The sequence below is a fragment of the Castor canadensis genome, chromosome 15 (assembly GCF_047511655.1).
Source record: "Castor canadensis chromosome 15, mCasCan1.hap1v2, whole genome shotgun sequence".
In the NCBI taxonomy this organism is placed as follows: Eukaryota; Metazoa; Chordata; class Mammalia; order Rodentia; family Castoridae; genus Castor; species Castor canadensis.
In genome coordinates this window covers 28,846,528-28,861,686 of record NC_133400.1, presented here as the reverse complement: position 1 = coordinate 28,861,686, position 15,159 = coordinate 28,846,528, and the positions used below count along the sequence as shown (strand labels likewise).

At 48.9% G+C, this 15,159-nt stretch overlaps 1 protein-coding gene across 1 annotated transcript; it reads left to right on the top strand.

The window, feature by feature from the left end:
• Window positions 1-5,720: 5,720 nt before the first annotated feature.
• Window positions 5,721-6,886, top strand: LOC109700394 (metallothionein-2). Its single transcript, XM_020185558.2, has 3 exons — window positions 5,721-5,878; window positions 6,274-6,339; window positions 6,670-6,886. Exons 1-3 carry the CDS (start codon window positions 5,851-5,853, stop codon window positions 6,759-6,761), a joined length of 186 nt encoding a protein of 61 aa, XP_020041147.1. The 5' UTR covers window positions 5,721-5,850; the 3' UTR covers window positions 6,762-6,886.
• The last annotated feature ends 8,273 nt before the right edge of the window (window positions 6,887-15,159 follow it).

Genomic DNA, 15,159 nt, shown 5'->3' with positions numbered 1-15,159 from the left:
TTCCTTTGTGGGGTTAAACAGGTAGCAGTTGCCCTTCCCAGAGGAGGGCAGAAGTCCAGATTTCTCTCCCACTTCCCTGAGTGGGGAAGGAGCCCTCAGGCCTGGCCCCGCTCAGAGAACCTGCTCTGTGTCCCTGTAGCTCTCTCCAGTTCAGTGCTGGCTTCTCCTCCTCGCAGGTAGCTCCTAAATCTGCTCTGACTCCTTCAGCTGCAAGGAATGCAAATTCACCTCCTGCAGGAGAATGGCGGACCCTGCCAGGGGTTCTGGGGACTTGCTGAGTAATAGGAGAAAATCCAGTGGACTGTGGGCAGCAAAAGGCCAATGGGCTGCATCCTTGTGCCCTAAATTGAGCATGTGATTCAGGATCACAGTAGAGAGACTTTCGAGATGGGAGATTCCTTCTTCATAAAAGTGGCAAACTGAGATCCAGAGTGGCCACCCAGAAGCTAAGGACAGACCTGATCATGAGGACTTTCCTCAGTTTTTGGCCTTCCTTTTGGCATTGTGGGACCTGTCAGTGACTCTACTGGCTTACCTGGGACCTAGAAACCTTCTAACAGTATGACTTAACCCAAAGATCTCTGAGTGTCTCCTCACAGCAGGCAGCCTGAACTAAGGGTCCTGTGAGGCTGTGCAGAGCTCATGCCGGGCCTGCTGCTGCTGTAAGTCACTCTGCTTTCTCACTCTCCCCTCCCTTTCAAGGCTACAGTTCCTGTTGTCCCTAGGGCTATGTCTGAAACGGGGCATCTGAAAAGTAGTCTATGTGCCTGGTATAGGGACAACCTTGTTCCCATGGGTACATAGAGCAACATATTCAAATGTGGTTGTTTTTTTTTCTGGTAACACTGGGGTTTGAACTCAGGGCCTCACCCTTGCTAGGCAGGCATTCTTATAGCTTGAACCACTCTGCCAGCCCGTGAATTTTTTTTTTATATATATATATATATAACTCTGACCCATATGCAGCATTTCTTTTTCTATAAAGTGTGTGACTGGTAATACAAGTTATTGACTTGATTCTGACTCTGAATTGTTTGTGTGCCTGGGGAATACGTTACTGTGGTATTGGGATGCAGAGACCTGGGTTCTGGCTTAAAATGTCAGCTCCTTGCTCAAAAGTAGTGACTGCAGGTAAGCCAGGTGTCCTCACCCACCTTCCTTTTTGTAAATTGAAAGAACTGTGAGCAGGATCTTTGGGTGGCCACTGGGAGAAAATAATAGTCCCTTTCCTAACTTTGAAGCCAGTAGGATGGCTCAGGGGTCAAATGCATCTTCCACCAGGCTACCTGAAACTTCTTTATCCTTACATCTTCATCTAGAAAAAAGTGGACTCTATTTGCCCATGCCACACTGATTATGCCCATGCCTCACTCTGACCCTTAGGACACCCAATTGAAGGTCAAGGCACAAGAGTGTCCCTGTGTTTGAGAAGCTCAAATTGTGTTCTTTGCTAATTAAAATCAACTTCTCTAATGCCTTCTTCATGCCAAAGTTACTCAACATACTTCTATGTTCCAACATACATTAGAGTCAATAGCACCTAGGCTCAAGGTGGAACTGGTGATGTCACCCAATGTCAAGGGCTAGAAGACTGGGTAGAGGGATCTGTGCAGCTCTGGGAGAGAAAAGTTAGGAAGAGGCAGAGGACATTGCTTCTTTAAAGTTGACATCCTAGCTACCAGTTGCAGTCACCCAGGGCTGGTGTGGGTGTGGAAGCTTCCTTGTGGGTGAAAAGGATGGCGCTTGCATTTCCAGATGAAGGCACAGAAGACCAGATGTCTCTCCTTCCACCCCAGTGGGAAGGAGCCCTTAGGGCTGGCCCTGCTCCAATGAGGGGCTCTGGGGAGCTAAAGCCAGTCTCCCCGCTGCAGTGTCTCCTGCAGCTCTCTCCCTGCTGGCTTCTCTTCTTCACAGAGGACTCCTGCACCAGCCCTGAGTCCTGCAGCTACAAGGATTGCAAGTGTGCTTCTCCAGGAGAATGGATCTGGCCACAGTGGGGATCCGGGAGTTTTGCTGAGTCATAGAAGTAAATCCAGTGGAAAGAACTCAGAAAAGCACAGTCTATGACCTGCACCCCACTGCCTTTCCCTCAGCCACTTCATGCAGGATGGAAGCAGGAAGAACTTGAGAGATCATTGATTCCTTATTCTTAGAACAGGCACTGAGGCCCAGAGTGACCACCAGGAAGCTAAGGACAGACCTGATCTTGAGTACTTTCCTTTCTTAATGTCTTCCTTTCATTCTCTTGGGACCTGTCACTGCCTTTCCTTGCTTTCTATCTCTCCTTGACCAAGGTGTGGCTGAGGAAACTTTTTATACCCCTATGATCCCCCAGTGTCTCCTAACAGCAGGCACCCTGAACTAAGGGTCCTGTGAGGCTGGGCAGAGCTCAGGCCAGACCTGCTGCTGTAGTAAGTCAGTTCTGCCCTCTCACTCTCCCCTTCCTACCCCAAGCTGATGCTCCTGCTGTGCTGTTGACACTGCCAGTTGATCCCAAGACTGTGTCAGTGAAGGGGCATCTGACAATGGCACTGCTGTGCCTGGTGTAGGAACAGCTCTTCTGCCAATATTAATAGAGTGATGTATTCAATCTTAGATTTCATTTTTATAGAACCTTGCTACATGTCTTTTTCTATAAACATGCAGCTGATAATAAAAGTTGATGACTTGATTCTGATGCTGGATTTCTTTGCTTGCCCTGGGATAAGAGACTAGATAGTATATGATTGGGATGCACAGACCTGGACTCAGGCTTGGGATGGGAGATTCTAGAAAGCAGTGTCTCCAGGAAAGCCAGGTCAACTCATGGACCTTCTTTAAGTGGAAGAGCTGTGTATAGGAGGATTGGTTAGAGATTGGGGGAAATGCATGGTCCCCTAAGTCCCCATGGGAAGTGTCAATAGCTCAGAAACTTCTCAATCTTTCCTTTGCTACTCTGATTTCCTGGTGTAACTTCAGCTCTTTCTAAGTGTGGGAAATCCCTCTTCCAAAATTACTTGAATCCTCTCCAGAGTCTCTCAGTCTCCATTGGGAAGAAACATATTTTATTTTTTACCCATCTCACAACTAAGCCTTGGTAAATGATATGAATTGTAGATAAAATGACATAAAAATATAGAAAATGACATGAATAAATACAAAATTCAGCTGGGCACTGGTGGCTCACAACTGTGATCCTAGCTACTCAGGAGGCAGAGATCAGAAGGATCCTGGTTCCAAACCAGCCCAGGCAAATAGATTGTGAAATCCTATCTCGAAAAAAAAAAAAAAATCATTAGAAAAAGGGCTGGTGGAATGGCTCAAGGTGTAGGCCCTGAGTTTAAGCCCCCAAAATAAAATAAAATAAAATGAAATTAAAAACCCATTATTTTGTCTTTAATAAGAAACAACACTAAATAAAAGAAGAAATTATGAAACTAAAGATATAAGGCGGGGTGTGGTGGCACACACCTGTCTTTCAAGCATTTGGGGGCTAGACAGGATGATGTCATTTCAAGGTAAGTCCGGGGTACATAAGTCCCTAGTGAATAAAAGCAAAAGCCAAAAATAACAGGCTGGTGGAATGCCTCAAGTGGTAATGCACCTGCCTAGCAAGCTTGAGGGCCTGAGTTCAAACCCCAGCACTGCCAAAATATTCATTTAAAAATGTCAAATCAAACTATAAGTATAAAAGATCTGCACATTGCACAAATGTTCATTGGTAGTGTGCATTGCACATTAGAAACAAGGGTCACACTGTCCCTAATGTGTGGACCTCACTCCTTGAGCAGCCCAGGTCTAGACAACTCCACAAGGAGCCAGCAGTGCAGTGACCATGGCCATGACAGGACACTCACTGACTCCTGACAGCTCCCTGTGGTGACAGCTCTGAGTCTTTCTTCTGAGTTCCTCCCAATCTCAAAAGGAACCAGGACTGGTGGCCAAGTCCTCAACCCACCACCCAGGAGGTGATGGAGGAGGATGAGGGATTCCAGACCAGCAGGGCTACAGAGGGAGAACCTGAGTCAAAAAAAAAAAAAAAAGAGAGACAGGTAACATGGTGGCGGGAAAGGTGACTCTAGTGGCCAGACATCTGCATACACCTCCCTCATCCCACCCTGGTCTCAGCGATTCGGGAACATCGGCTCTGGGCAGGTGCGGGGAGGGAGTTGGACACTGAATTTCTGGAACGGTCCTGGCGCCAAAACTGCAGGAACTGGAAAACGAAGCGGGGGCAGAAGGCAGGAGGCTGCGTAGGGCTGGGTGCACAGCCCGCCCTCCCGCCTGACGCGCCGCCGGGCTCTAAGGACCTTGTGCGCCCCTCCAGCAAGGTGCGCTCAGCTCCGCCAAGGCCGCGGGTGGCTGACTGGGCCCCAGTTGCACAAGGCCGGGGCGGGGTCTCTGCGCCCGGCCCCTTCACTGGCTTCGGAGAGCAGGGTGTGGAGGTCATCACCTGCATTCTGCATCCATCAGCACTTGACCACCTGGTTTCAATTGTAGCCGCACCTGTATTCCAAATGGACCTGAGCTGGAGACGTCTGAAGTGGTAGACGTCCTGATTGCCAGTGGAGGCCGAGTTCAGTCTCCACTACCGCCAAAATATAAAATAAAAATAAAAGGAAAGAAACGAAAATAATCCTTAAAATGGACCCAGATATTTCCTGCGCCCCTGGAAAAGGATGCCTGAAACTCGACCTAGAGACACGGACCTCCAAGTCACATCGCACAGTGTCCCTGGCTTGAGAACCACACCTTCTGGTTCTGAGTAGGGTGAACTTTGTGTTCAATGGTTTCTTCCATCTGAGCTCCTGACAGCATTGCCACATGTCACAGTTCAGGGCACTGAGGCTCAAGACTGCCCTGCCTGAAGTCACCCAGGGTCAGGGGACTCAGGCTGTGCCCAGGAGTCTGTGTATGTAGCCCTGGAATACTCAGGATGGATGGGGACAGAGGAGGTGGCCTCTGTGGCATTGATCATTTGATCCTGGACTCCAAATCAAGTTATTCCAAAGTACCTGTTCTTCCTTGTGTGGTGAAACAGGAGGGCATTTGCCCTTCCCAGATGAAGGGACAAAAGACCAGACTTCTCTCCTCCCTCCCTCAGTGGGGAAGGAGCACTCAGGACTGGCCCTGCTCAGAGGAGGGGCTCTGGGGATCTCTTGTCCTTACTGAGTGCTGGTCACTGGCTCCAGAGGAAGCACTTCCTATAACGCTTTCCTGGAGTTGGGGGGCCGGCTGGGCTACTGGGAGTCCTCGCATTGAACTGGGGTCCCCAGTTCCCAAGTGGACAATGGAAGAAAGGGGCACAGACCCTGTCCCCACCCAACTGCTGTGTACAAGGGAAAGGACCAAGGACTAAGGTGGAGACAGGAAAAGATAACTAGGGAAATCGAAGGGACACTGAGACCAGCTCCCATGCACTTCTCGCTGTGACTTCAGCAATGGCAGAACAAGGAGTACAGCCAGGCTAGGATGACATCACTGTGCGGGATTGGGGTTGGGGACAGCCACCACTCAGTTTCTGGGATTCTGACAGTGACCCGAAAACTCTCGGGCACTGGAAAGCTGAGGCCAGCGAAGGGATGCGGGAGGCAGCGGGAGGCAGCGAGGCGGGGCGCACCGCCCTCCCACCACGCGAACCCCACTTCAGGGCCCCCGGGTTCCAGGGAGGTTCTGCGCCCGGCCCGCAGGGTGCGCTCAGCCCGCCAAGGCCCGCGGGCGGGTGACACGGCGCGGGCGGGTGCAAACCCTTTGCGCCCGGGACAAACCCCCGACTATAAATAAGGAGGCGGCGCGCTGGGCGCTAACGCCTTCCAGCAGCCACTCAAGCCTCTGCCCTCCGCCACATCTGCAACCTCCCCGGAGCTCGAGATGGACCCCAACTGCTCCTGCGCATCTGGTGAGACACCCCGACATTTACTCCTTCAAACACCATCTTGAGGTCATGGAACAGGGTCCGTAGTATGGAGGGCGCATTAAATCGGTACTTCTGCTTGTTCCTCTGCTCTTGGAGCAGAAACGTCCTCCGAATGGGTCCATGTCAGCATGGGGAAGACAGTGGTTCTGTCCTTGTCACCCAGCAGGGGTTCTTCAAGGCTGAGCCCTGGGGCTCTGTCAAATCTTGAGCTGTGTGGACTGAAGGAGGCAGGGGACCCCTCTTCCCGTCAAGGAAGAGGCGGGGTGAGGCTTCCTTGAGGCTTCAGTGGAAGAGCAGCAGGTCTGGGGTTGGGCTGTGCTGGACCTCTGCTCCTGTCTCATCTCTCCTTGCTCACTGCTGCCTTCTCCTCCTCACAGGTGACGCCTGCACCTGCGCTGGCTCCTGCAAGTGCAAGGAGTGCAAATGCACCTCCTGCAAGAAGAGTGAGTGTGTGTGGGGGGGGCTGTCCAGAGATCTGGACTGGGTGAGGTGGGGAGGGAACTCAGAACTGGCTCAGAGTCTGCCTCTGAGAACTGTTTGTTCTTTGTCCCCAGAGCACATTCCACCCCTTCTTTAAGTTGTGCACTGTCCCCAGCTCCCAGGTGCAGGGCAGCCTTTCTCTATTGGGTATCAAATCTTTAAAGTACCCCCTGTTGTCTGAGACACAGCCATGCCCTGGTGACAACACTACTGTGAATAGGTTGGGTCTCCAGCCACAGACAGGAAGTGCTGGTCAGTCTGCTCTGCTTCTCACCCTCCCCTTCCTTCCCCAGGCTGCTGCTCCTGCTGCCCTGTGGGCTGTGCCAAGTGTGCCCAGGGCTGTGTCTGCAAAGAGACATCTGACAAGTGCAGCTGCTGTGCCTGATGTGGGGAAAATCCTGTTCCCAAGTATAATTACAGTGGTTGTACAATACTGAATTCCTTTTTTTATAGAACCCTGTTTACTGCTTCCTGTGAAGTATGTGATTTATAATAAAAATTGTTGACTTATTCAGACTCTGTTGTTTTTTTTTTTTATACCTTGAAAATAAAGGGTTGGGGTGTGAATGGGCTGGGATTGGGAGACCTGGCGTCTGGTATCACGTTAGTTCTTGAAGAGTATAGGCATGCCACAGGGGCAAAGCAGGTACTAGATCCTTTGGTGTGTTGCTGAAAGAAACATGATCACAACATCCTCCTATGGTAGTGTCCCAGGAATGTATAATTTTTTTTTTTTTTTTTGGTGGGATGTGAGTTTGAACTCAGGGCTTGTTTTTGTGAAGCTGGGGCTCTGCTGCTTGACCCACACCTCTGGTCCATTTTGCTGTGGTTATTGTGGAAAATTATTTGTCCCACATGGCCTCCAACCAAGTGCCTCCCAATCTCAGTCTCCATTAGATTACAAGCATGAGCCACCAGCACCCAGCTCAGTGTCCCAGAAACTTCTTAATCCTTTGTTTGCAATTGATTCTCATGCTCAATGGGAGTTCCCATGGATTTTAGGATTGAAAGTGAGAGGAGGGCAGGAAATCCAACTCTAAAGGGGCTGGAATCCTCAATGGGCTCCCCAGACTCCATGGGTAAAGCCAGCTTCTAGGGAGAGCAGCAGTGGCTCAGGTAATATGTAACATGAGCTACTCAGGAGGCAGAAATCAGGAGGATATTGACTCATCAAAAATACTTAACAACAAGAAAAAGGGCTGGTGGAGCTGCTCAAGTAATAAAGCATCTGTCCAGCATCCTGAGGCCCTAGGTTCAAACAGCAGTACCAGCAAAAAACAAACAACAAAAAAACAGAACCAGCTTCTAATTTTTATCCATTTTGAGCTGAGTCTTGGTAAATGCAATAACATGAATTATGCTGACACTAACCAATTTTTAGGATCAACAGAAAATGATTATAAGACATGAAGAAACGTAACACAAATCTACATGAATTTTTATTGGTTCATTGACAATGTGCATTGCAGACTGGAATCTGTGTGCCCAGTGTGGCCCACACAGCTGGAGCAACACTGGACCCAACATCCCCACAGAGGTATCAGTGACCTAGCAACTGGCAGGACTTAGCTGACCCCTGAAATTCTCTGATGTGACCTGGTTCTGTATCTAGGAAAGTTCCTGTCAAAGACAGGATGAAATTGCTCTTTCACATTCCAGTGCCTGGCTTCTTCAAGTCAGTAGTGTGGTCACAGATGCAGGGATTGCCTAGCATTTTCTTGGCAAGAAGAAGAATATGTGATCATTGGCTCTAGATGAAGCACTTCAAGTCCAAAATGTCCTTCTGGTGGGGGGTGGCCAGATTGTTATGGAGAGTCACAGAGCAGCTCTGACTCAGGACCTACATCTGAGCCCTTAAGTTCCTTCAGCCTGGAGATTGTAAGAAAGGAGCCATTGCCCTATATTAGCCCATGTGCTATATACAAAGAGTAGGAACCATGCCAAAGAAATAAGGGGGAGGGGGATAGGCACAGTCACGGGGGAGGCAAGTGACAGTGGTGACCGGTTTGATGTACACAACTCCCTCAGGCTCACCATGAGGGAGTGACCTGGGAAGTTGGGCTCCTGCAAGGCTAAGATGACATCCACGATGCAGGGCTAGGGTGAGGAAGAGTTCCTGGAATGCCCGGGGCTAGAAACAGGGTCAAGCCAGCTAGACTACAGGGACAACCTCTGGGGCCAGACACATTGCCAATTCCTCTACATGTGTGTGCACGTGAGGGGTGGACCCTCATGCAAGCAGAGCCAGCCTCAGATCACAAAGTGGCCTCAGTGTGGCCAAAGCACTCTCTGCGTCAGAGAGTGGGGTGGCATAAGTGCCATGCTTACAGCAGGGGCAAGGTCTAGGGCAGGGTTTTTTTTTTTTATTTATTGTTTTATTATTCATATGTGCATACAAGGCTTGGGTCATTTCTCCCCCCTAGGGCAGGGTTTTTGTACTGGGCCCTTTCCTGGCTTTGAAGCCAGTAAATGATGGCTCAAGATTCAAATGCATCTTCTAGAAGACCACCTGACTCTTGCTCTATCCTTCCATCTTCATTTAGGCTCCAAATGAACTCTAATTGCTCCTGTGACACTCATAATGGATGCCTCCCTCTGGCACATAGGACACGAATCCGGGCTACGGCACAGGGTGTCACTGTGTTTGAGAAGGTCAAATTGTGTATTGAGCTGATTGAAATCCATTTCTCTAGTGTTTTCTTCATTCTTGAGCTCCTGATCCCACTATGTCCTAACACGTTAAAGTCTATGGTACCAGGCTCAAGGCTATCCTGGTAATATCATCTAGGGTCACCCAAAGTCAAGGGCCTACAGCCTAGCTAGAGGGCTCTGAAAAGGCCTGGAGTAAATAAGGTAGGTTTAGGAAGAGGAGGTTGCCTCTTATGAGTTCGCAACCTGAGGTTCTGCCACCAGTTACAGTCACCCTGGGCTGAGTCTGGAGTCTCAAAGTTTTCTTGTGGGGTTAAACAAAATAGCACTTGCCCTGTACATGAGGGGACAGAAGACCAGATTTCTTTCCCTCCTCCCTGAGTGGGGAAGGAGCACTCAGCACTGGCCCTGCTCAGAGGAGGGGCTCTGGGAGCTAATGCCCCCTGCTGTGTCTCCTGCATCTGTTTCCAGTTCATTGCTCTCTCCTCTTCCTCATAGGAAGCTCCTGCACCTGCCCGGACTTCTGCAGCTGCAGAGTGCAAATTCGCCTCCAGCAGGAAGAGTGGTATACCCTGCCTGGGGATCAGGGGATTTGCGGAATATCATAGGAGGAAATTCAGTGGGCTGTGGGCAGCAAAAGGCCAATGGCCTACATCCGTGTGCCCTTCCTCCAGCACCTGGTTCAGGATCCCAGCTGGAAGAATTTTAGAGATTCCTTATTCATGAAACAGACAAACTGAGATCCAGAGTGGCCACCAGGAGGATAGGAACAGACCTGTTCTTGAGGACTTTCCTCTGTTTTTGGCCTTCCTTTTGTCACTGACTCTCCTGACTCTCTACCTGTCTTGGGCTCATGTTGGGCTGAGCAGCCCTCTAGCAGCATGACTTACACTAAAGATTCCCCAGTGTCTCCTGACAATAGGCAGCCTGAACTAAGTGTCCTGTGAGGCTGGGCAGAGCTAATCGCCAGGCCTGCTGTTATAAGTCACTCTAGCCTCTCACTCTCCCCTTCCTTTCCCAAGCTACTGGTCCTACTGTTCCTTTAGACTGTGCTACTTATGCCCAGAGCTGCGTCTATAATGAGGTATCTGACAAGTGGAACTGTCTGATGTGTAGGAATAGCCCTGTTCCCAAAGGGTAAATAGAGTGACATATTCAAACCTAGGTTTCTTTTTCAAACAACTCTGACCAATATGCTACATTACTTTTTCTGCAAAGTATTTGACTGATAATAAAGTTCTTGACCTGATTCCTGACTCTGGCTTGTTTGTGTGCCTTGGGAATAAAGGACTCGAGTAGGGACTGATTGGGATGCAGAGCCCTGAGCTCTGGATTCAAATGTGAGCTTCTAGAAACTGGTGACTCCAGGCAAGCCAGGTGTCCTCACTGACCCTCCTCTTCTGTAAAATGAATGAGCTCTGAGCAGGACACGTGGGTGGACACTGGAGGAAATACATGCTTCCCTAAATTCCCGTGGGAAATGTGAGTGGCACAGAAACTTCTCAATCCTTCCTTTGCTACTCTGAGTTCCTGGTGCAACTCTAGCTCCTTCTAAGTGTGGGAAATCCCACTTTGCAGGTACTTGAATCCTCGTTAGGATATCGAAGTCTCTACAAGAAGAAACATCTTTTATTTCCTTTCCATCTCACAACCAAACCTTGTGAATGACATTAATTGTAGAGGAAATGACATGAAGGAACATGTCATTTAAATATTAAATATTTAACAGGAAAACATCACTAAATATATGCAGAAATAAAGAAACTAAAGGTTTAGGGCTGGGGGTTGTCATCTACACCTGTCATCCCAGCATTTGTGGGGCTCAGCATGAAGATCTCCATTTGAAGGCCAGCCTGGGGGGCTGGTAGAATGGTTCAAGTGATAAGAGAGTCTGTAAGCAAGTATGAGGCCCTGAGTTCAAAGCCCAGTGTCACAAAAATAAATAAATAAATAAATGGCCAGCCTGGGTTGCCTGGGAAAGCCCTGTATGAATACAAGCAAAAGTTAAAACCAAAGAACAAGAATAAAAAGATTTACACACTTTACAAATATTCATTGGTAATGTGCACTGCACTTTAAAAAAAGAGGTTCACTCTGTCCCCAATGTGTGGACCTCACACCTGGAGCAGCTCAGGCACAGACATCTCCACAAGGAGACAGCAGTGACCACGGCCACATGACATGACCTGACAGCTTCCTGTGGTGACTGGCTCTGGATCTCTCTTCTGAGTTCCTCCTAATCTCACAAGGGCCAGTAATGGGGGCCAAGTCCTCAGTCCCACCACCCAGGAGCTGAGGGAAGAGGAGGAGCTCCAGGGCAGCAGGGCTACAGAGCAGGAGCAAGGTCTAGAGCAGGGCTTTTGCACTGGGCCCTTTCTGTTAAAAACTAGAGAGTTCAAAGTCAGGATGGATTTGCTCTTTTAAATTCCAGCCCTGGGCTATTTGACATTAGCAATTTGACCAGGGTTTAGAGGACCTGATCTAGCATTTTCTTGGCACCATGAAATGTGTGTGATCGCTGCATTTGTGTCAATCAATTCGTGTCCAAGTGTCCTGGAGTGGGGCAGATGGCTGGGATCCTGGGAGCCCCAGGAGAGTTTAGGACACCCCTGAATATTGTGTGAACAATGGAAGAAAATGGTGGCAGAGCCTTGTACCCACCTACCTGCTGAGTTTACAGGACTAAGGTGGGGACAGGGATAGGTAACATGGGAAAGGCAAAAGTGACACTCACTGGTGGCCAGTCCTCTGCATACACCTCCCTCATCCACAACCTGATCTCAGTGATACTGGAGAATGGGCCTAGGGCAGGTTAAGGTGACATCACATTGAGGGTTTGGGGTTGAACAAGGAATTTCTGGAATGATATTGAGCGGGAAAACTGAGAAAACTGGAAAGCAGTGGCGGGGTCAGGTGGGAGGGAGGAGGTAGCTTGGGGCTGGGAGCACAGCCCTGCCCTCCCACCTGATGCTAGCAGGAGTCTTAGAACATTCTGTGCACCACCCTCAGGGTGCGCTCAGCTGCCCCAAGGAGGCAGCCAGACCACGTGCACACGGGCGGGGCAGGGTCTCTACGCCCTGCTCCTTCACTGGCTTTTAGGGGGCAGGGTGGTGGAGGTCGTCACCTGCCTTCTGGCAGGCACCAGCTCTTGGCCATTTGGGTTCACCTGTGTCCTCACCTGGATTCAAAATATTCAAAATGGGCCCGGAGCCGAATTGAAGATGGTCTTTTTTTTCTTCTTTTTCTTCGCAGTACTGGGGTTTTGAACTCAGGGCCTACAACTTGAACCACACACCAGCCCTTTTTTGTGATGGATTTTTTTTTTTTTTTTTGAGATAGTGGCTCTCAAACTACTTGCTGATCTCTGCCTCCTTGAGTAATTAGGGTTACAGGCCAGCGACACTGATGCCTGGCTTCTGAAGATGGTCTTCAGTGGCAGAGCATCTGCCTAGAAAGTGCAAGTATGAGTTCATCCCCAGAACAGCCTAAATTTAAAAATACAAAATAAAAATGAAAAGGAGAGAGATTAAAATAATCCTAAAAACGGACCTTGAGTTGTCCTCTGTCACTAGAAAAATATGTATCAATCTTCATCTAGGGACACTGACTTCCCAGACACAATACCTGTTTTCCCTGATTTGAGGACGTCATGGTTCTGGTTCTGAGCCGGGTGAACTCAGTGTGTTCAATGGTTTCTTCTACCTAAGTTCCTGACAGCATTGCTACCTTTCTTGTCCCCCATGTCAGCGTTCAGGACACTGAGACTTTCCAGAAATGGGGACAGAAGACCAGACTTACTCAGCTCACTAGTTCCTGAGTGGAGGAGCAGGTAGGGCTGGCCCTGCTCAGAGGAGGCGCTCTGGGCAGCTAATGTCCCTGTGGAGTCTCTCTGCATCTCTGCAGCTCACAGCTGTCTTCTCCTCACGGTGGCTCCTGCACCTGCCCTGACTCCTGCAGTGCAGCGTGCTCATGAGTCTCCTACACAAAGAGAGAAGGGGGTCCTGCCTTGGGCTCTGTCTGGGGGCTTTGCTGAGCCATAGGAGGAACCACACAGGGCTATAGGCAGCAACAGGCAAGTGACCTGCATCTTGACTCTTACATCAGCACCTGATTCAGGAGAAGAGGAAGAACAACTTTAGATATGGTTGGTTCCTGTCCTTTTAACAGGGAAACTGAGCCCAGAAAGTGCAACAGGCACCTGATACTTGAGGATCCCCTTCCCTTTTGTGTGCAGTTTCTTGTGTCTGATCTTCCTTTTGTCTTCATGGGACCTGTAACTGCCGCCTCTGGCTTTCTACCTGAACTGGGCCCAGGTACGGCTGAACAAACTTCTTATAGTATGACTCACCTTAAAGATCCCCAGTGTCTCCTGACAGCAGGCAGCCTGATCTAAGGGTCTTGTGAGGCTGGGTTGAGCTCATGCCAGGCCTGCTCGTGTAAATCAGCTCTGCCCCCTCACTCTATCTTCCCTACCTCAGGCTTCTGCTCTTGCTGTCCCTGGACCATGCGTGGTGTGCCCAAAGCTGCATCTGTAAAGTGGTATCAAATACATCCAGCTTTGGTTTGGTGGCTGCTGTAGGGTTAGCATTGCTCCCACAATTAAATAGACACTTGTATACACCTGGATTCAGTTTTCAACAATTCAGAATCCACTTGCTACATTCCTCTTTCTATAAAGTATGTGACTGACTTGATTTTGACTCTGGATTCTCTTGTGTGCATTGGGAACAGAGAATGACTGAGATGCAGAGACCAATCTGGATATAAATATGAGCTCCTAGAACACAGTGACATTCACCAAGCCAGATGATCTGACTGAGCTTTTTCTTCTGTAAAGAGAAGAGCTGGCTGCAGAGTGACTCAAGTGGTAGAACATCTGCCTAGCAAGCATGAGGCACCCTCCACCCCAAAAAAAATAGAAGAGTACTGAGCAGGATGTTTGGGTGGAGAGTGGGAGAAAAAAATGGTCTCCAAAATTCCCATGGGAATGGTCGGTGGCATGGAAGCTTCTCAATCCTTTTTTAATGCACTTAGATTCATCTTCTCCTTTGATTTGTGTTCAAAAGTGAATACGGGATGTGAATTCAACTCCCCAGGTGTGTGAGTACCTCTCAGGACGTCTCAAATTGCATAGTGAGGAATTTTTTTTGGTAGTAGTGGTGGTACTGGTGTTTGCACTTCCCATTTGGAAAGCAGGCTTCAGCCCCACCTCCAATACATTTAGCTCTGATTATTTTTGGAGATGGGATCTCTTGAACTATTTGCCCAGCTAGCCTGGATTCCTGATCCTCCTAATCTCAGCCTGTCAAGTAGCTAGGATTGTAGGCCTGAACCACCAGGGCCTGATAAAATTTTTATTTTATATCTAGTTCAGACCAAAGCCTTTTTAACTAATATTAATTGCAGAGAAAATGACATCAAAGAACACAAAGAACACAAAATATAAAATATTATTTTATATTTAACAAGGAAAATTCCTTAAGTATATGCAGAAAAAAGGAAAGTAATAATTTAGAACTGGGCGTGCTGACCCACACCTGTCATCCTAGTACTTGGAGGTTGGGCAGAATGATCTCAATTTCCAGAACTGTCTAAAGTACATAGGAAGCCCTGTATGAATAAAAGCCAAAGTCAAAAAATAAGCGACAAGAATAAAAGATATACACACTCTACAAATGTCCCTTGATAGTGTGCATTGCACATTAACAACAAGGGTTACACTGTCCTTAATGTGTGGACCTCACACCTGGAGCAATCCAGGCCCAGACATGTCCACAAGGAGCATTCAGAGACCAGGGCCATGACAGGACCTCCTGACTCCTGACAGCTCCTGTTGTGACTGGCTCTGGGTCTTCTGAGTTCCTCTGAATCTCAAAAGGAGCCAGGAGTGGTGGCCAAGTCCTCAGTCCTACACCCAGGAGGTGATGGAGGAGGATGAGGGATTTCAGACCACCTGGGCAACAAAGGGAGACCAGGATGGATTTGCCAAGGCCACAAGACAGGCTGGCTCAGCTTGTGCACAAAGGCGGGACAGAGTCTCTGTGCCCAGCCCCTTCACTAGTTTGTAGGGAGCAGAATGTGGAGGTTGTCACCTGCTTTCCTGCAGCCATCAGCCCTTGACCACTTGGTTTCAT

What these genes read in the sequence shown, in the direction of transcription:
- LOC109700394 (XM_020185558.2), top strand. Translation starts at nt 5,851, where the DNA reads ATGGACCCCAACTGCTCCTGCGCATCTG. An exon ending in CAACTGCTCCTGCGCATCTG is followed by an intron (nt 5,879 to 6,273) that starts GTGAGACACCCC and finishes TCCTCCTCACAG; the next exon opens with GTGACGCCTGCACCTGCGCT. An exon ending in ATGCACCTCCTGCAAGAAGA is followed by an intron (nt 6,340 to 6,669) that starts GTGAGTGTGTGT and finishes TTCCTTCCCCAG; the next exon opens with GCTGCTGCTCCTGCTGCCCT.